At 35.3% G+C, this 22,011-nt stretch overlaps 1 protein-coding gene across 3 annotated transcripts in view; it reads right to left on the reverse strand.

Moving 5' to 3' along the window:
• LOC131073031 (probable protein phosphatase 2C 60) overlaps positions 1 to 20,476 on the reverse strand; it is a 35,041-nt gene extending 14,565 nt beyond the window's left edge. Inside the window, exons 1-4 of one of the 3 annotated variants that reach the window (XM_058009381.2) lie at positions 20,183 to 20,476; positions 17,815 to 17,907; positions 12,767 to 12,946; positions 8,998 to 9,061 (exon numbers count right to left, since the gene is read on the reverse strand). In XM_058009381.2, coding sequence (XP_057865364.1) covers positions 8,998 to 9,061; positions 12,767 to 12,946; positions 17,815 to 17,895 — 325 coding nt within the window. In that variant the 5' untranslated portion in view covers positions 17,896 to 17,907; positions 20,183 to 20,476. Of the gene's footprint in view, positions 1 to 8,997; positions 9,062 to 12,766; positions 12,947 to 17,814; positions 17,908 to 20,086 lie in introns of all 3 variants that reach the window. The other 2 variants (XM_058009383.2, XM_058009385.1) reach the window with 2 other exon arrangements.
• Positions 20,477 to 22,011: the final 1,535 nt, after the last annotated feature.

Below are 22,011 nucleotides of genomic sequence, written 5' to 3' on the forward strand. Positions count from 1 at the left end.
TTAAAAATTGAAATTTAAAAAAAAGTTCAATTTTTGGGGGTTGGGGGGTAACCCTAATTTGATGTGGGCCCCACCCCTTCCCCCAAAACAACACAAAACCATCATATTTGATGATTTCACTCACATTTTGAAAGACTGGTTTTTTTTCCAGCAAGCTGAAGAGGAGGAAAAACTTGTAGAAGTCTGATTGAAGGAGTGAAAAAAGTGATTGCAAGTGTGATAGGAGTGAGAAGGAGCAAGAAGAAGAGGAGGAAGAGGATTCCATTGCATTTTGGAAAGATTTTTCAAGCACAAGATAGGGTTTTTCTTGTTTTTTTTTGTTTTTTTTCTGATTTTCATTTTTCAATTCTTTGTTTGTTTAAAAATTAACTTTAAACTTGTTTTTTTTTCGTATTCATCTCAAAATCAGATTTGATGTTGAATCTTGAGGCGATTCATTCATCATTTTGCCCTCAAGATTCAACATCAAATTTTTTTTATTTTTTTTATTTTTTTAAATAATATAAAATTATAAATTGTAAATTTTGTTTTCAAAATTGAAATTTCAAATTTGTATTTCAATTTGTTGAACTAGGCTGATTTTATTTTTATTTTTATTTTGTAAAATGCAGTGTCACTTTCACAATGAGCTCCCAAGACATGAGTGAGGATGAGATGGAAATCCATTCTCATAGTGAAATTGATTCAGAATTTGAACTTGAGGATGAGGTGGGTGACCATGGGGCTGATCCTGGAGCCCAATCTAGTTCCATGGCGAGTGCACCAGCTAGTACAGGTTGCCCTTCAGAGTTGTTGGCACAATATGCTAGGGGTGCTTGTGATCCTAAGTCTCCTCTCAAACAATTTGCTTCAAGAGTACAAGACACATCACATTCAGGTGTGGGAACAAGGAAGTGGAAGTGCAACATTTGTGGGGTTGAATGGTTTGGTAGCATCACTAGAGTGAATGCACACTTTCTTTTTTGGACAGCAAAAGGTGTGGATCATTGTAATTTTTTAAGGAAGCTAAAAATATACAGTACAAAATTGAATTAGAAGCTTGCGTTCTAGATGACACAAATATTCCAGTGCCTACTACTTTGTTTGCTAGGGCAGCCCTTCAGCACACCCAACATGCGCCACATACTTCTCATGCTTCACAGACGAGAGGAATGATGTTCGGATCTCCATCAACTTCCACTTCTAGTGCCATGCCCCAATCACGAGAGGCTAGGGGGACAAGGAAACGCAAGTTGCAGACATCGCAGAGTAACCCCATAGCTGATATGTTTAATGTGCAACTGAAAGATGAGATAGATGAATCCATTGGCAAGTTCTTCTTTTCCAATGGCATCCCATTTCATGTTACACGGTCTCCTTATTATAGGGAGATGAAGGCTATGGTGGCGAAGGGAGGAACATCATATGTGCCACTAGGTGAGACGAAAACAAGGACCTCGATCTTGGATAAGTGCTATTCCAAGATCAATATTTTGATGGAGAAGATGAAGGCATGTTGGGTGGCATCTGGGTGCAGCATAGTTATGGATGGGTGGACAGACATTAGCCATCGTCCACTCGTCATCATGGTCACATGTGCAGAGGGCCCATACTTCCTTAGAGCAGTTGATTGTACAAGGCATCGCAAAGATGCTGATTTTCAGTTTCAGGTCCTCAAGGGGCTATTGAGGAGGTTGGGCCACAAAATGTGGTCCAAGTAGTGACAAATGCAGCCCATGTGTGTAGGGCAGCAGGGAGACTCATTGAGGCAGCCTATAGACATATTTGGTGGACCCCATGTTGTGTGCATGCCATGAACAATGCACTCAGGGACATGGGGAAGATTGATTGGATTAGAGGAGTGGTCACCAATGCGAGAAACGTGCAGATGTTTATCTGCAACCACCACACTTCACATGCACTCTTCAGGACCTTCGCGAAGGAGTTCTTGAAACCAATTGAGACCAGATATGCATCTTATTTCATTCTCTTGGAGAGAATGACTGAGTTGCAAGAGGCATTGCAACTCATGGTTATGACTAATGAGTGGAATAGGTGGGCCGAGGTCAAGACAGAACAGGGGAAAAGGGTGAAGGAGATAGTGAAGAGTGATGTGTTTTGGATTGATGCGAAATACATTGTCTCCATCATTTCTCCAGTATTCCTCCAGGTCATCAGATATGGGGATGGGGATGCACCTAACCTTGGAGAGGTGTATGAGTGCATTAACTCTATGCTTGACCAGATGAGGTTTGTTGTGGGAGTGAAGGACCCCTCTCTAGCATTCTACAATGAGCACATCCGACCAATCATTTAGTGTAGATGGGACAAGTTGAACACTCCTTTGCATATGGCTGCCTTTGCCTCGAATCCTAAGTGGTACAAGGCTAGACTAGGTAGAGTGACACCGATTCAGGATGATGAGGTGAAGGCGGGTTTCTTTAGGTGGATAGAGAAGATGTATGATTCTAGTGATGCCGGCATAATTCGCACTGAGTGGGAAAGATTTGCCACTCTTAGAGGCTATTCAGATGTGGCAAAGATGGATATAGAAACTATGGCACAGGAGGACCCACTTTTGTGGTGGAATTGTCATGGTCCGAAATCTTTGACCTCCACTCTAGCTATCCGTCCGCTGAGAACCTATTTTTAGGTCTCTTTCATTACTTTCTATTTTATTAGTTGTTCTGATCTGATTTGCTCTAAGTTTCTTTATTTCCAACTTTTCAGCAACCTTTGAGTGTTTTCTTTAAAGCTCACTTTTTGCAATAAAATAAGATCATATTAAGTTCCAGAAATTAGGTTACTTATAAATAAATGCTTTGAGCACATTAGCTTTAGAATACGATGGTGAAAGCTACTCTTATCTTGCTGAAGTTATTGTTGAACTCGTGTTTATAATTTCATCAATCAATGTGATTGTAGATTGTAGCATCAAGCTTTGTATCGGCAATATCATTTACTTAGGTTGTGTATTTGTGTCACCTATGTGTTCTTATTCCTTCAATTCTTGTTTGCACCGAACAATTGGTCTCTGTTTTAGCCATTTGGAAAGTGTTTATTGTGTTGTGTTTAGATTAATTATTTCATCCTTCAATATTTAAAAATCTTGTTTGCAAGACATGATTATTAACAGTGTTGTGCATGTATCTGCGGCAAAAACATGGGCAGATAGTTATTTCTATTATGCAAACCACCCTCAATGAATATTGTAAAGTTTGCATATCTGTATATATTGTTCTCTATTTTTTAGTCTAGGGTCAGTTTAGCTTAAGTTTAGGTTCAGGTTTCAAGGAGCTTCCCCTTTGAATTTCAAGAGAGGTTAATCCTCATGTGCTATTCCATTTTGTGTTGTCTCAAAAGAGATGAACTCAAATGCTGACAATTTTTTAGCAGCACTAATAGGGAATAACTTAATAAGATACAACAAGCAGATCTTGCAACAGAAGAACCACTTTAAACAATGGGCGACAAAATCCACTAGCAACAACAATGGTCTGCCTCAGCTTCTATTGCCTTGGAGAGCTAGCATTGGTCCTTTGGCTCATGCAGAGCATAATGACTTTCCACATGGTTCAAGGAAATAATTTCCAAAGTTCCAGTGTGTTGACAACACACAGCATTCCAATGAACATGTTGTCACATTCACCATAACTTGCAGCATTCGAAGAGTTGCACGTTACGATGTAACAGTGCAACTTTTTGTTGAGATGAGCAGTGGAATGATTCTACAATCTTGCTACAGGTTCAATCACCAATTTGGAGATCATGCATGAAAATTTCTTATCACATTCAAGTCAATTGAAGACAGACAAATTCTTTTTGCAAAACTCTCAACGAAAGAACGAAAATAATGAGCGCATAAGGAAATTTGTTTTACAATTCAGCCACCTTGTTAACAAAATGAATGCAACTCTGGAGCCATCTCTAGAAACCCTTCTGAGATGTTTTGTATATGCACTTACATCAAAGATGACATTCATGATCAAATCCAATCAGATCAATTAACTTGAAGAAGCTTAGAAGTGAGCAGTTAAGCTCGAGGGTGAAATGATTACTACCAATGAACTCTAGAATCTAAACTCCATAAAGGCCATGAGTACAAATTCTGGTGATCCTTTCTTGCATGGAGTGGTGAGTGACATGACAAACATGAAGAGACAGCTTCAACAAAATGTTATTGTTCAACAATACCGAGGACTGCAAGGCTTGCTTTGAAGGTACCTCTTGATGACAACTTGAATAACTTTAGCTATTTCCACAAGACAAGATTATGACATTTTAAATTGTCTAATAATGCTCTGTGTAATTTTACCATCAAAGATTTTCAGGTAATCTTCAAAATAAGCCTTATGGTGTCTCTATGATGGGATATTTTCAATACGGACCAACTCAGCTGAAAAAGTAGATATATTTAATGAAATCACGTGTTCATGAAGTCAATGAGCTAAGTGAGAGTATGTAACTGAGAGGAGAGTGAATGAAGAGCATCCATTGAAAGATCTACCAGCAGTTCTGTTTTCAAGAGCAATATGGTTAGTCCATGATTTGTGTACTACGATAATCATAGTATTTTGAAGTTGGTGAAGAACCTAAATGTGTTTGGTTCTAGCATGATCTAGTTTCTTCAACAACTTCAAAGCACTTTGATTATAGCAATACAATGAGTGAGATAGGATCCAATTCAAATCATGATGTAGTTGTTGCAACGTTATTGCCCCACAACATACACTAATGACTACCTTTTACCCTACTTGAAGGCAAAATAAGTCGACTGTGTGTTTATTGCTATATTGTTACACTACCAAATACACAAATATACAAATATAAATGGTATATACCAAATTGATTGTAGATGAAAAACACAGTTTTGCATTTTTCTTGAAGGTAGATTTTTATTACAATGAGTATAGAACTGAGAGGAACAAATCAGAACCTTTCCCTGACAACACAAATTCTATTTTAAGGGAAAGTTGTCAGTTAGACAACAACTGTTGGTAACCATTTATAACCATTCATAAACAGCCAAACCAAAGCAAACAAATAAATAACAAGATAAGTCAACTGCACAACCTCTAACAAAATATAACATATTCTAATTGTGCTTAATACAGTATGTTAAAGTTTACTTTGCCTTGAATAACTCCTGATTTTGTAACAAACACATTGTCAATAGCAGATCTTCTCATGTCCAAAAAACTGGCCTAATCAGAGTCTGTCTATACAGGCAACTTAAACTCTGAAGACTAATTGAACAAGATGCCAAAGTAAAGTGACTCAAGATGACAACTACGACCATATTGAAGGAGTCATTTTGCTGCTTGATAGCAGACAAGTTTTATTCACTAACCAATTGTGAATCAATTTGAACTAAAAAGGTTTTATGCACAACCTCCATGGCTGTAGACAACGGATTAGATTCTAACAAGTTGAATTTTTCCATAAGACTTTTAGCATACTTCAGTTGAGAAACAAAGGTCATGTCATCAAGTTGTCAAAACTCTATACCTAAACGACCAAAATTGTCAAGTTAAGCTAAGAGATAGTTCCCAAAATGTGTTTTGCATTGCCTTTGTGTTATGTTGCAAAAGAAATTTTTGTACATCCATAAGTGGACTCCCCTAACTATGCAAGAGATATGCACTGACCTACTCAAAGCTTACTATTGAACTCTCAACCAATTGATTCAAAGACTGAATAAATGTCTCATAGGAAAGGTGCTAACACCAAAGTAAACCATATCTTCATCATTTGTTTACAGCAGATGACCAATCTGACTACCCTTTGACCATCTTTGTAGAAATCAACACGTCTTACATACAACACATGATGCTATCAAATGTCTGGTACTTGGTCTTTCAGACTTGTCCACAAGACAACAACAAAAGTGGGATCGCAGACTTCAAGTATGAGATTATCAAAAAAGTTAAAACAAAAACTTTGAGGAATAAAAGCACCTCTTTGTAAAACTTATCAAAACCATCAGCAATTGGAGAGGCTCTAACTTCCTTCCTCAAAACAATATTGTCACAATACCAATACTCACACATTGTAAGTATGTTATGATTCCAAACTTCATAGTTTTTCCTGATGAGTTTGTAAGAGTAGAGTAGCATTAGCCATGTTTGCTAGCAGATGGAGACCTCAGAGAAAGGAACAAATCTTCAACCAGACCACAAAAGAGAATTTTTAAATTTGGATTTTTATCTGTGATTTATTTGAGTTTTGAAGAACTGGTTGTTGTCAATTGTGGGAAAATGGAAGAACATTGCATACAACAATTCCAATAATCTCCTTTATGTACAGAACTTATAGTTCTGGAAATATTAGAATATGAAGACTTTGCATAAAGAATTTCTCACTTATCTCCAATACTCTACCCCCTTCAAAGTTCAAACTGCAACTTTCAACAATTCTATACCAACCATGATCTGCACAAGGTCTGACAATTTGTACATTTTATTTCTTATGGCCACTCTGCACAGTAGTGTTGTTTAATTTCTATGGCCTAGGCTGCAAGGACATCACCTGCACTCTTAACTGTTACTCATGGTTGACCATGCCTGACTGATCCTTGTTCTCGTTTGCTCCTTGCAGCAATGTCTCTGCGAAATGCCTTCCACAAAAATGTCTGCAATGATTGAATTCATGTGTCGATAACATTCAGATTTCATAATGTCTACTTTCACTCATGGATAACAGTCAAATTTCATCATTACGACATTATAAACACTTATATCCTATGTTATACATTTATACTTTGTCTATTAAAGTGGCCATCACTATTTGTCTCCAATCATGCCCCATCCAACTTAGGAGCTAGCCATACAATATAGAGAGAGAGAGAGAAACATAAAATATATTAAATATAAATATTAAAAGGGAAATACTGTTGCAAAATTGCAGCCTTCAGAGGTTACGAAAACCCATCAGTCACTAAATATAAACATTAGATGCATAGAGACTGCTACATATCCAGGGATTAATTTATTAATGTTTGTAACTTGATAATCTTATTAATTTTTGTAATAGCATTCATTTAATTTTTGTTTGCAGATGCGTTTAATCCTTCATCTCACCTATTCATTAAATATTCCAATACAGACTTGCTTAATATTGGAGAGATTTATGAGACATTTGACAGCATGCCTAAGCGAATAATGCTCACAATTTGTGCTAGGGATCCTAACTTAGCATTATATGAGAAGCATATCAAGCCCATTATGATGCAGCAACAAAACACTATGAACACCCCTTTCAGATAACAATCTTTGCTCCAAATAGCAAAGGCTATGCAGCAAAGGCTAAGAGGCTGCCTCCATGTGACGATGAATAGATGAAAGAAGGATTAATGAAATCCTTTCAAAATATTTATTTAAGTGAGGAGTCAACTTTACTTCCAACACAATGGCCTGCCTTAATAAACTTCATGGCCCAACATTTAGCAAACTAGAGGTGATGATAAATAGAGCTACATTTGCTCAAACCAACCCTATTGGATGCTGGGCATGGAATGGCATGGAAAGGATACATTAGAGTTATAGATGCTCACCATTTGATCCATCTTCATATGGCAGTCTTTGCTCTAAATCCCAAATGGTATTGCACCAAAGGCTAAGAGGTTGCCTCCTTGAAATGATGAATATGTGAAAGAGAGGTTAATGAAATCCTTTCAAAAGATTTATTCAAGTGAGAAGTCAACCTTAATTCACACATAATGGCTTGCTTTAACTAATCTTCATGGTCCAACATTTAGCGAACCAAAGATGAAGATAGATAGAGCTACATTTTCTCAAATCGGCCCTATTGAATGCGGACATGGAATGGAATGGAAAGGATATACTAGAGTTGAAGATGCTCGTCATTCTATCCCTCTTCATATGGAAGTCTTTGCTCTAAATCCCAAATGGTATTCTGCCTCCTAATGATGGTGAATAGGTGAAAGAAAGGTTAATGAAATCCCTTCAAAAGATTTATTCAAATGAACAGTCAACTTTACTTTGCACATAATGGCTTGCCTTAGGTCCAACATCTAGCAAACCAGAGGTGAAGATAGATAGAGCTACATTTGCTAGAATAGCATGGAAGGGATACACTAGAGTTGAGGATGCTCGCCATTCACCTGCCTTCATAAGTTGTCAATTCCTTTGTTGCAAAGAGGAACTAATCCGCATATAGCTTCATTAATTATATCATTGAGAACAAGCTTAACTCAAGAACATAAAACTCCAAAGTAGTAATTGACTCCAACTTTATAGTGGTATGTTGATCCCGAAGAGACTACCAAGATTGATGACGAGGTATAGGAGGGATTGATTATATGTGACTGCCCTCAGTGTCAATGACTTAGACTCGGACTACAATTTTGATGCAGTGTTAGCAAATGCCGATTAGGGACAGCAGCATATTTTCTATGTTTTTGATATTTTATAGTTGAAATTAGTCCTGGACATTTTTATGTAATTTTTAGATGATAGATATGCACATTGACAATGAATAGTAATTAAATTTTGTTAAATTGCTTGTCAACTATCATGTGAACTTTCAATTCAACTCTATTATGTATATGATGAACGCCTTATCAATATTATCATATGAATATTTAAAATTTCCCTATATTTTAAAAAATTTCCCTATTTTTCTAATAGTCATCCCCTGTCATAACCTCTTGTTCTCAAGATTATGTTTAGCCAATATGCTCTTGTTCTTGGGTTGGGTTTCAGGCCAAACAATTGCTGGGTTATCCTGCATTTGGGAAATGTAAAGAAAAATTGCAAGTTCAAAACAGCCAGAATATGCCATTGTAACTAAAAAGTACATCCATGAATTCCATTGAGGAGGAAATTACAAGTTTAACAAAATGTACAGATTATAAAGTTATATTTGTAGTTGTAAAATCCTGATTTGTTACTGAAATCCATTATTGAAATCCATGATTGTGATCTTTGAAATTGAATAATAAACTGCATTTGACTTATCAAACTTCCACTAAATTGTGTTAAAATAATTATTGAATACCTCCATGACCATCATAAACACCAAAGAAAGACATGCCATCATCAAAATCTGGGACAGCAGCATGCTGCACAAAAGTATCCCAAACAAATTTCATGTTAATTATAGAATTCATATGTACATGTAAATTTTACAGTAAGCATCAATCACCGAAAATCATAACAAGAATTTTCTTTTCTTGAGCAAGATCTGGCAGCCATCAAGAAATTAACTTAAGTAGATTAACAACACATAATACTCATAATGCCATACTGCCTGGTAATCCCAAAGTCATTTAAAATTTATCAAAAAATTGCTAAAGATCAGCAATCATGTATTTCCATCTGCTAAGAACATTCCCTACTAATATGATTTAACTATAAGCAATTAACCAGAGCAGCGGAAGCACTGCCTGAGATTTAACAAGAAAAGACACCTCGTTCACATTTAAATAAAACCAACCAGTATAATGGAGACTCCTTAAATACTAATATCTAGAATTAATTTGAAAATATTAGGGACAATTAAAGAAGGAAAGTATAGGATGCATATATGGACAACAAATTTTATATTTTTTACTTTCAATGATTAAATATAAATTAAACCAAAATAAACTTCTAATTTATATCTTACATTGGTATATAGTGTAGAAGGATCCTGAAGTTCATTTCATCTTTCACTGATAGTTAATACTCAAGAGATACTAGATTTTTTGTTTTTCCCCAACTCATTATGTAGATCATCAATCATGTAAAGGGCATGGGAACATGGCAAAACATTTATCTAGCAGATAACAACAGTATTCAAGTGCTTCACCCGTAACTAATGGGTGTATGAAGCCTCAGAGAAAATTACACCTTTATGTATCTTCCATCTACTTTTGGAAACTTACAAATTCTGCTTGTCCCATAAACATTGATCAGCATTTGGGAAATCAAAACACATTATATATGAAGGATTTTGTACATATACATAATAATAGATGATATAATGGCTCGTATAAAACATAATCACAATCTTGCTTAAATTTTGCACTTGGCTCCATGACTCTGAATCTGACCATGTAAGGATCAAATTCATAATTGTCAAAATACATGCCGAGCAACAGCTCTGTGCCTTCATTACAGCTGTCCTGTAAAATCAAGTACCTTTAGCTATAGCTACAATAATACCATTTGGAATGAATTTTCCTGGAGATAGTTTTTCATCCAGAACAAACAAGTTGGCTGGATCAGGGCTACTACAAGTCAGGAAAAGCAGAAGGAAAAGGCTATAAACTTATATACAAAAATACACAAAATAAAAATAATATATAAAATGTTTTTAATACATGAGCATCTCAGGACAATGGTCTTGGACTGGCTCCAAGCAACCCTAGAGTTAGGATGTTTCTATGCTCAGCAAGTACTAGACCAACATAAATGAGTAAAAATACGTTAAGCAATTTAGCAAGGTACCCTCGAAAAGAAACTGGATATTTAGCAGAAGAACTGCTATTCTCGGATGCTAACAAGGGGTTGAAGATGCTAACAAGTGGTTGAAGGCACTCATGTGATTAGAGAATCTTCCCTCACATCTAAATTGCATTATAGATTTTTTCAGTGTAGGATTAGCAAAAGAACTGCTATTCTTAGACACTAACAAGTGGTTCAAGGCACTTCATGTGATTGGACAATCTTCCCTCGCACCTAAATTGCACTATAATTTTTTTCAGTTTAGGGTTCACACCCAATGAATAAAAGTTGGACCTCACATAGTTGGTTAAATTATGTGCTTAGAAAGCATTTGGACAACAAAGCATCTATTCAACTTTTTCCATAACATATTTGCATAGTTACTAGAAACCAAGAAAGCTACAAGATCTCAGACTAATTGTCAAGTTTTTACAAATGGTAAATTTTAAAAAAGTACAAGATAATTTACTTAGCATTGGATGGAAATGGATAGCATATTAGATACAGATACTGAGTTTTTGAATACCTCTTAACACAGTTATAGTTCAATACAGCATCTATAAACACATACAAGTTTTATAAATTGAGAGCCATAGAACATAATCTAATATATATAATCACAGAAAAAATATAAATAATTATAAAAATAACTATTATGGAATAGATTAGAAAAACAACAACAATTTATATCATCTATTCTATTCTATAACAACTATTTAATACAATTTATATTTTTTGTGATTATATTTAAATTTTTTATATCCAAAAAGTTAACATTTCTTTTTTTTGCATTTTTTTGTAAATTTCCTAATAACCATATATCCTGAAACCATATTTGGATAAGTTGAACATGGCCCAGATAAGAGCTTGTATGTGGATATTTGTATCCAGAAATGAGGGAAAAGCATCTGCACCATGACTTGTCTCCTTTCCGATGCATATTCTAGATAACTACCGAACAACCTGCTTAATTTACACCTAAGCTGTAGTTTTAGCCTCCTACGTAAAGAATGTGTAAACTTGGGCTTGTAGCCTGCTAGCACTTCCAAAAAAGGAGCACAACATGTATATAATATGCTTTTCTTGTGACATTCTATTTCAAAAATGCTTTGCATTGATATGCTATGTTCATTCGAACCCTTAAATTAGAAGATAACATATTACAACATGAGGCAGTTTGAGTATCTAGAGAACTTGTATATCATAAAGTGAATTGTATTTACCAAACATCCAGTTGATGCACATAGTACTATCATAAGTCAACTAATGGTATAATTAAACATTAGTTGCAGACAGAACCATGGGAGTGCTAGTTTTAACATCTGGATGCGTCCAACCAGCAAAAAAATGATCTCCAAGACCTTAGTAGGAAATCATTTTCTTTGTAAGTTGTAAATAGTCAGATGGTGGTGGAGCTTAGCATGGCTTTGCGACAAGCTAAGAATGATTCTTCACTTGCAGTCAAAGGTGCAATTCACCTGATAGCAAGAAACTTCTTTGGCTTCCAAGGCTAACAATGACTTCAACCTCATTCAACACTTCTTTCCCTTCCATCCAGAGTCAAATGCACTAGTCTTTATGAACTTTTTAAACTACCATACTAGTGGGTTCTTTTTCATCTCTCTGACTATACAAGAAACAGGTTTTACATTGTTTAGATTCCATTCAAAACATAAATTGTCCAGCAAACCAATGCCAAATGCACCTCCATTGGTCAACAATGGAATCTATGAATCATTTACAAGACACATACATTTTATTGCTCAAGCATTTGTCCATTGACCATATAGAACAGAATTTGCATTTCAACATGCCATTTAACAAATTTGTTCATAAAGACAGATGTATTCATCAGGATAAGATAAACAACTCAAGATCTAAAGAACATTTCTTGTCATGGAATATGAATTGACTGATATTTTATAAATAATGCAGATTCTGAAAACCATTTTATTTTAAAATAGTACAATTCAAAATGAAGGAATAATATATGCACTGCATGTACTAAAGTAAGACATGTCAAATACATTTCACTACATTGAATTTTGAAGCAATAAGAAATAATTTCAGCTTAAATTAACAAGCGAAAATGCTGAACAGAAAAGTTCTAGTAAAAATACATACCCTTTCAAACAAAGATTTGGATTTCTAATTAACAAGTTTTGCATTTAAAAATTATTCTACACACAAAAATTAGTATGCATAAAGATGACTGTCTACTTTGAAAGTTTATGATGTTCATTAGAAATGGAAATGCCAAAACATGCCATAAAAGGCAACATAACTGACATATAAAAGCCTGAAACCAATTGACAAACATGTACAATATTAATCCTCACCGCATCTTCCATGCTGGCACGCCACCCTTGCATATTTGACACGCCATATTTAATCCGATCATTTTCTCCATCTTCTGACACCTTTTCTGTCTTTGGGCTGCTAAGATATATTCCCATGTTCGAGTGCCAAAGACGATCTTGTGTCTTAATTTTAAGCGCCCAGGACAGAAGATAACCAACCTGAACAGCAAAAGTTGAACAATCCAAGTAAAAGAAATTAGTGTAACTATTGATTTGCACCTCTGATATTGAAATTGTATGCTGGAAATTTATGTTTATCGGGTAAATTTGAAAGAATATATTTTTAATATATTTTGATGAATGTTATCAATCTGCCTGACGAATTAAAAAGTCGACTGTGTAGCTTGAAAAGTGGATGGCCATCCACAGGCAGAAGAGTTTTATACTACTGAGATCAGTGAAATAATCTATTACAGTTTATAGGTTCCCAATTCTCAATGCTCCCACAAAGATTGTGAAGTAAGTGAAAAAAATCATGCATACTTTCCTTCATCAAGGGGTAAATGAACAAAAGAACTTCCCTTTGGTGAGCCTGGAATAGTGTTTGCCTCCCAGATAGTTAACAAACATAACTCTTATTGTGAATTTTCCATGGCACATCTAAAAGGAATGAGAAAGAAAAAGAAGTTGGAAATGCTGCAGGAAATATTTGGATAGCAATGTTTCAGAAAGGATTTTTGAATTTTAGCAAATGCAACCTCCCAAGGGGTCCCACCATCTGGAACAATTTGTGCTATGCTAGATGCATTCTTCAGAGGGTGTTATTTTGGAAAATGGGAAACAGAAAAAGCTGATTTTTCATTAGACTCATCAATAAAAGGCTACCTGTTCTAAGCATATGAAGTTACATCAACTGTAGAATTATACTTGCATGTAATTGGGTAACTGGGAAAACAGAGGCCTAAGGAGATACATATGGAAGTAAATTAAAATATTTGGCATTCCATATATTCCAGCCATTGAACCAAGTTCCAAAAGACTATGGTAGATTACTAAGCTTCAGAGTCCCTTAAAATGACAAAGATGACTCCTTAAGATGGCACCATAGAGGATCTGGGGAAAGTTCAGTATGTGTTGGTTAAATTTTTTGCTGAAGCTTCTCAAATTTTCCATCTCTACAAACTATGGAGCAGGATATAGACAAATAAAGCCATCAAGCTAAGGTTTTCCTTTGGGTTGCTTCATAAGGGAAGATTCTAACTGGATGAATACCTCAAAAGAAAAGTTTTCCAAAGACCCTTCAAATGTGCTCTGAGATTGAAGTGGAGGAGGAAATATATCATCTTCTTACTGGTTGCACTTTTGCTCAAAACATCAGAAATCACTTTGAAGAAAGTTTTGTTTGCATTTGTTACTTCCAAACAGTTGTACATGCCATCTTGAGAGTTGGACAATGCTTAGCAGATTTTATCCCTCAAAGATTTCTATGGTATGGCTCTGACTATAGTTTGATCTGTGTGATCTAAAAGCATGTACATATTTGTTGTAATTATGTGTGTGTATTGGACTTGGGTTATATGTCATAGGTCTTATGTTATATTTCAATGTGCTTAGGTTAGTAAGCAAAGTTATACATGGCAAAGTTAATTGTTATGTTATACATAGCAAAGAAAATTGTTATGTAGGGTAAGTATATGTTAGGATGTTGGTGGTTAGTTTGTCAGGTAGGTAAGTTGGTTGTATGGGAAGAGGGAAGAAATGACTTTATAAGTAAATGCATTGAAATGTAATAATCATTTTAGTATTTAAAATATAAAGTTATAATGGTCATACTAGTGTTTGTGATAGGCTTAGTAATAAAGTCGCTTTATGACTTCGTTTTACTTTATCAAATAACGTAAAAAATACAACAATATTATTGTGTACCTTCACTGTTATGTGATTAATTCCTCCATTTTGCTGCTTCAGTTTTTAGTAGTTTACTGAAATCTATGTTGAAGCAAAATACACGTATTTCAAGAAATATCAAAGACCACAGAAGAGACTTGGAAAAGATTGGAAAGGACTCTTAACAAATTATCCAAGTTAAACATCATAAAAGAAGAACAAAATGGCTTTAAGGAATATCAATATTATAAGGAACTGACCAGAACTAAAAAAATTGTGATATAGACTTCATCTTGCGAGAAAAAAAGAGCATAAAGGGATGTTTAAGGATATAAAATTTACTCACTGCTACTGAAAGAAAAATAGAGCAGCTGACTGATTAGCTAGCTAAAGAATAAATGACAATGAGTGAAGAGATTTACAAGAAAGCAAGAAGACATTCTGGCATTTGTGGGGCTGGCACAAATTCTAGAAAAGAATTGTGATATCATTCCCAAAATCATAGCTCATGATGAAAGCATTTTAAGTTAAAAACTAAAGGGTGCCAATAAGAATCTGGCTTCAGGTATTGGAGCTGTAAAATATCTTGCTTCAAAATAGAAACTGGTTTTACTTTTGATTGTTTGAAGGTGCTAAGGTTTCTCTTCCTTCATGCTTCTATGAAATGCAAATATGCTACCAGGCTGGACCCAAATAGTTGTTTTTACCATTTTCACTATGCCCAAAGAAATAATCAAAAAGGTGGAAGCCATATCATTTGTAAGGATCCAAACCCACCAAACATCACAAAAATAGTTCATTATTTTTATAATTTGCAGTTCAAGAGAAGCAGAGGAGGCTTCTTCTGATCACATAGAGGATTTCTTTTCTTGAGTTAGTTTTACTTCTTTCTTTAACTAATATAGCAGGCAGCTTGTTTATGCTCAATACAGACTAAGAAGGCTTGCGGTTGAAGAGCAGGGGAGGACAATGGGACTCATACAGGGTGACCAATTATGGTTGTCTCTCTTTTACAGCTTGAAATCTGAATCCTTTTTCATTTTTGAAACTGGCACTTTATTTTCACCAATATAGGCATTTTTGGATATGCTGAATTTTGTTAAGAATGCACAGGAAATGAAGGAATGACAAAGGCAAGCAATAGATTGCTTTTATGAGAATGAGATAGACTCAGACCAGAATGATTTACTGTGACAGCATGACAAGAAGCAAAGGAAAATGATGATCATAATTTTTTATGAAAAAAAGACAAGCACAGCTGAAAGAGACGTCAGCATAAATTTTGGCTTTTACTTGAACACAATTTTTCAACATTGTGCTAAAGCTGAAAGATGGAATATAAATCTTGTCCAAATCAAAAATTTACCAGGATGGTGTGGACCACATAGGCAGGGCCATATTAAGTTTTTCTTAAATATATGTGTTCTTCCCTAAAGTGCTGGAAAAGGATGCCAGTTAGAAATTGAATCAATTTTTGATTAAGAAATAGCAAGCATGCTTGGAAGAGAGAAAAAAAAAATGTGAATTTTAAGTTTCTCGGATGTTAGCATTTGTCCTTTGCCAATTCAGGCTGACTTTATTCTTTTGTGTTTAAAGAAAGATAGTGTTGTCAAAAGGAGGGGGTGTATGGAAAAAAAAAGCCCAACGAGGAGAATGGCTAACTGAATAGGGCAGTTCAGCTCCTCCCTCAAAGAATGGAAACTGGGTCTGTAGAGTCTAATTTCTTATTTGTGGCTATGTTACTTTGTAAACAGGAGCAATATGAAGGGCATCCCACATTTATCTATCCTCTTTTCTCTGGCTTCTCTTATTTCTCTCCAGTGTATTTGTACATGGATGCCATGTCATCCACCATCAAGTGTTTCACTTACATTCTTCTTTCGCTATTTTTTAGATTTCCTGCCAAATACGGCTACCAGTAAACTTACTGCCTACATTTACTACATAGAAGTTTTGGTCTCTCACAATATGGTTCACAATGAAGAACGGCACAATAAGGCAATCTAGTCATCAATGGTGGTTTCACTAATACACCTCATGGCCTTCTGTCTTTACAGAAAAGATTTGAGTGGAGAGGATGTGTAGAGATGGACACCAAAACAACCACAGCAGACCCAAACCTTACATGATATATGATCTTTAATCCCATACACAAAAGATGTAGGGTGGTGTTGACAACAGTATGCATCATAGCAACCAGAGCAAAAACCAACATCAATCAAGGGAGTTACATACTACTGATTTGAAATACCATCCAGCTTATAGAGGCTTCAATATATCTCAAAGCTTCAGTCAGATACAAAGAAGGAACGAGACACCTGAACAAGCAGTGTGGGTTCAGTAAGAATCCTCTTTTCCAGTCCACCAGAAGAGGAAGGCCTGTGGTATGGACAGAGCTCCCTCCAAGTACCTGAATCTCAATCGCTTTGAATCACCATGTGATGACAGGGGTTCTCCTAATAGAATCTTTTCTCTGCCGAAAAGAGTGAGAGGAGGAAAATGTTTCTGTTCATCAATTGAAATTGCCAGCCAATAATCCATTATCAGATCCAAAGGAGAAACAGCCCATGGCAGAGGTGGGTAGATAACTAGCCCATTTCAGCTCTCCTTCTCATTTCATTTAAGTTACTTGGCTTAAATCAGAATGCCACCCAAAGCCTTAGTAGCACTACTAATGAGAACAAGGGTAATGTGGCACTGATTAGACAATCCATTGTGGAAGAATGACAAATAAAAACTGTGCAATGAATAGGCTCCATTTCAATAAAGAGCATATAAATGGGACCATAAAAGACATCTTCCATAGAATCCATCAGGGGATTTACCAGTCAAGCTGATATGCTACATCAGTTCAGAAAACAGCCCGAAGCAAATAACCAAGAAGATGAATGGATAAATAGAATTTTTACATTGTCAGAAAAAGGAAGAGGGCATGGACTGGTCAGAAGCCCACAAAGCTTTAGTGGCTCCAATGTCAATATTATGCTCCAAGTGTGTATTAAATTACAGCAGAATATTTGCCAAAATTAGTACAATAATCACAATTAATTTAGACAATTCAAGAATACACTACAAAACTCTCTTTCTCCATATAGTAACAGTAAGCATAATGCTTTCCAAATAAGGCAGAGGAAGCACTCTGACACCTATCTACAGATGAAAGACACTATTGCCAAATTATGCTAAAAGAAGCAACTAACATGTATGGGAGGGACTGAACTAACCACAAGGGCCAAAATTACAAATGAGATGCAGAGGCTATCCAATAACTGCCCAATCATGGATGGGACCACCTGAAGAAAGTAAACAATATAAGGGTCAACAGTTATATACCTACCCACATTTCAATTATCCCCAAATGACAGAGATGTCTATAAACTAGCAGCTATATACATTATCCTTGAATTCCAAATAAAAATTACATAGGCTTTTCTAAACCATTTCACTTGTCATGTGAGAAGCTAATTTAAAATTAACAAAGAGGTGCATCTCAAATGGGTTGGACTTTGTGGTTTTTCAAGGGTAATCACAAGTACATGGGGATGGGAAATACTTTAAACATGTTTATATGGGAGTGAGAGATGGAATTCAAAGCCTATGGGAAACAACCATTCTAACAATAACTGGTCCCGAATAACAAGGTGACTTTCATCTAGGCTGCATTTTTATTTTTCTACAGGTATAGTTCAATGCTAACAAGGTGTGGATTGTCTTTATTCTAAATGGTTCAATACTGGCAAATAGTAGATCATCAATAGGTAAAGTTGTTTTTAAGATTAAATCTATAAATTTGGCCATCCCTCACATTAGATCTGAAGGTTGAAATGTAAAAATAAATTTCAGAGATAAGGAGCAGTAAAAAAAATCAGTAGTACAAATGACAATCACTAACATTTTTACTCTAGCTTCCAATGCAATATCAAATCAAAGTTCTATAAGTACAGTATTACTGTGAATGATTTGAATTTTGCTATATCTTATAATGACTGCATACTGGAACATGAGTTTTACTGTCACGCTCTGCCAAGTTTAATTAAAGGTCCTTGAATACAAATGAGTACAAAATGGAATGAGTTGAATTGTCAGAGTCTGTAGCAGGTTCTGTTTAAGGCCTTTCAACATACAAGTTTCAAATGTCTTTCTACAAAGCATTCTCCATTTCTAAGATTCCATACACTTCCTTGAACATAACACTGCTATCAATTTTCCAGCAGGTATGACTAAGTGGTGAGGCAGACTGATTATCATGATGACCATTGAAGACCAGGGTTCAAATCCCACTCAGGAACTGTTGGGACATCTTCCTGTGATAAAGTGGGCCCTCTTAAGTCTTAAGCATGTTTTCCAACAAACCCAGGGAATGGTAGCCCCGCTTGTATCCCCAAGGTTGTCGGATGCACGAAAAATCCTACTTAATCAACAACAAAAAATAACATCACTTTCAAATTTGGTGTTGTGCAAGTTTCTCTAATGACACAATTACAGGGATTCTCAAATGGTATTTCTCCACTTAAACAGTTACATAAACACAGAATGATATCTGAAATCAACTAGGTCCTGGCAATGGATCGGGGCTTTCGGACTTTGGAAAATTCAAAAAAGGATGGCCTAAATAAGAGGTTAAAACTTTGAATTCATAATCAATAGAACAATAAATGCAAAAAACCCATCCTTCAATGAAACAGGACTTGGATATTTCCTGCCGCGGGTAAGCATGGTAAAATGGAACAAATTTCACCGGGCTAACGAAGTATTCAAATCCAGAGGGACCGCCACGAAAATCTCAATGCCCACATGGGCTACAACCCAAAAACAGTGCAATTCGTCCAGGGAGCTCTGGTCTAATGGTAATGAGGTGCGCTTGTAAGAGCATGACCCAGGTTCAATTCACTGCCTCGTTAATATAATATATGCAGCAATATTGTGGTATGACACAGGTTTACAAATATTAAGAATATGCTCAAACCTGCACACAATATGTTAAAATTAGGCGATAACCTTCCCAGAATTTGCCAAGCCAAAAAAAAAAAAAAAAGTTCAATACAAAAAGCGAAATGGGTTCCTGAACCATCAGACATCAAGATATCATAGCCATACAATCCTTCTCAGGACAAAATTTGGATTCCTCAATTATGTATACTACCTAATTTCTACAAAACTAACACAATAGCCCTGTAAAATTCAAATGAGGATCATCACTGCAACAAGTTCCCGTCACTTAATAAATCCACTGTTCTCCGCCACATTGGGCTCAATCAAAGAACAATTGCCCTTCGCCCCACAATTAAACTGATCACCAACGGCCACTACAAAAAACGAAAGGAAACGGCACTATAAACTGTAAACACTCACTGTATTTCCCATCAACGCAGCCAAAGATGCACACAACTCGAATTAGGGCTAAAATTAACTAAAACTTTCATCTGGGTAGTACTTGATACAGAGAAAGTCTTAATGTGAACAATAACTTACAGAATTCGTCTAGCCGACCAAAAAATAACAATATGATTGAAGCATAATCACAGCAAAATGAGAAGGAAAAAGACTAATGTCCTGCAGAAAACTTACAGAGAATCAGCCTGAGCAATCAAAACACATTCCTCTCTCCTCGCAAATCCAAAGAAAAATATCTTCCACAAGACTACGGGATTAAACGAATCAATAAGACCAAGATTAACGTTTCATCTTCACGATTGACGTAAGAAAAAGTTTATGGGATAATCAATGAAACGACACCGAAAAGTTATCTTTTCCTGGTGTTACTAGAACGTTTGATGGATTTAGTTGCAGCCCTCCAGTAATTAAAATTCCTCCGGTCATGTCTGACAGTGACTGTTATTTGCCCTTTCTATTTATATCTTGATTGCAAGGCTAAGAGCAGCCTTGGTCAGCACCAGTCTAAGAGACTCCACAAAGCATCACATGTTCAGTTTAAACAAAATTAAAGACTTGATGTAAAATGCTTATTGTTTTAATTATTCTAGTTGTATTTCTTTACTTAAAAAATTGATTTTTAATTCAAAATAGTATAATATATTGTATGTTCAATTAAGAGAGAGTTAGAGATAGTTTGCTTGGTTTTAATTATTGTAGAGGTAGTAAATAACTTAGATGAAGGTGGTGGCTGTTTTAAGGGTTGGAATTATTTTCTAATTTGTGTTGTTGATTGCAAATTGTTTTCTGGATTGAGTTATGTAAGAATTTTTTTATATACCTTTTGAGATAGAAAGGCATCAAGGTCTGCAATACATCAATTTTCTTTTGCAATTGTTCTCTTTCATACAGAGTGTGATCTAAAATGTCGATGCGAAAATTCTTGCATAGTTGAATCCAAAAAATAATTTCCAATCAACTACGAAGGTGTCCTAGAGAGGAAAGTATGTGTATGTGCTTAAGAATGCTCGTGGATGGAATGATTGAAAGGAATTATCATACTTTCCATTTTTAGTAACCTACATTAATAATCAAATTTGGGACTAATCTAGCTATTAAACATGAATTAGGGTTAGAGTTTAGGGAGAAAGGTAAGCATTTAGGTAGGAAAAAGTAAATTTGAATATGTAGGGTACTATTGTGTGTCATCATATCCCAGGGGATAGAAAGGCATGTATTGTTGTCTCAAATGGCATAAAGTGCAAAGCAAGGATTTAACAAGGTGTTTGTGGTGTGACAAATCATGTCTAGCTGGGATGAAGTGTTATTATGGTGATTCATACAAGCTTTAAGGGTTGTAATTAGTTCAAACGGTTCTTATTGTGAGCACGAGCATTAAACTTAATACAAAATTAAAGGGAAAAGTATATAATATGCATTTTTTTGATCTCTTTAATTAGAGAAGAAGCTATTGAAAGTGTTCATGTTATGGGAGGGGATATTAAAATATCAAATTTTCTCCCAAACCTTTGTTTTCTAGTTGATAAGAGACTTGGTGTCGAGAATGTCTTAAATGTATACCATCCCTTTCACGTAGGATCAAGATAAGGTTGAGTGTGTGAGAGGTACAAATAAAAATAAAGAAAATAGAAAAACACATCTAATCATGATCATGCTTCACACAAAAGTGCATTTAAGACATTTCATCAACTAAATAGGAATTTGAATGAATATGAAAATTTCATCCCTACAAAGATAATTCAATAAAAAAATGTAAAATTTATTTATTTCATTTTCAAAAACATTGATTGAGGCTTGACTTTCATTTATCACGACATGAAAGAATGGTTATCTCTCTACCAACTCAAGGTATACATGTTTGAAGGGGTACTCCACTTTAGAAAATCTATCGTGGGATACACTTCTAAGGTGGAATGAAAAAAAAACTTGAAAAAATGACTAGAAAAATCCAAAAAAATTAGTAAACAATAGAAATAAGTTCAAACAAAAAATAAATTTAAATT

The sequence above is a fragment of the Cryptomeria japonica genome, chromosome 6 (assembly GCF_030272615.1).
Source record: "Cryptomeria japonica chromosome 6, Sugi_1.0, whole genome shotgun sequence".
Lineage (NCBI taxonomy): Eukaryota > Viridiplantae > Streptophyta > Pinopsida > Cupressales > Cupressaceae > Cryptomeria > Cryptomeria japonica.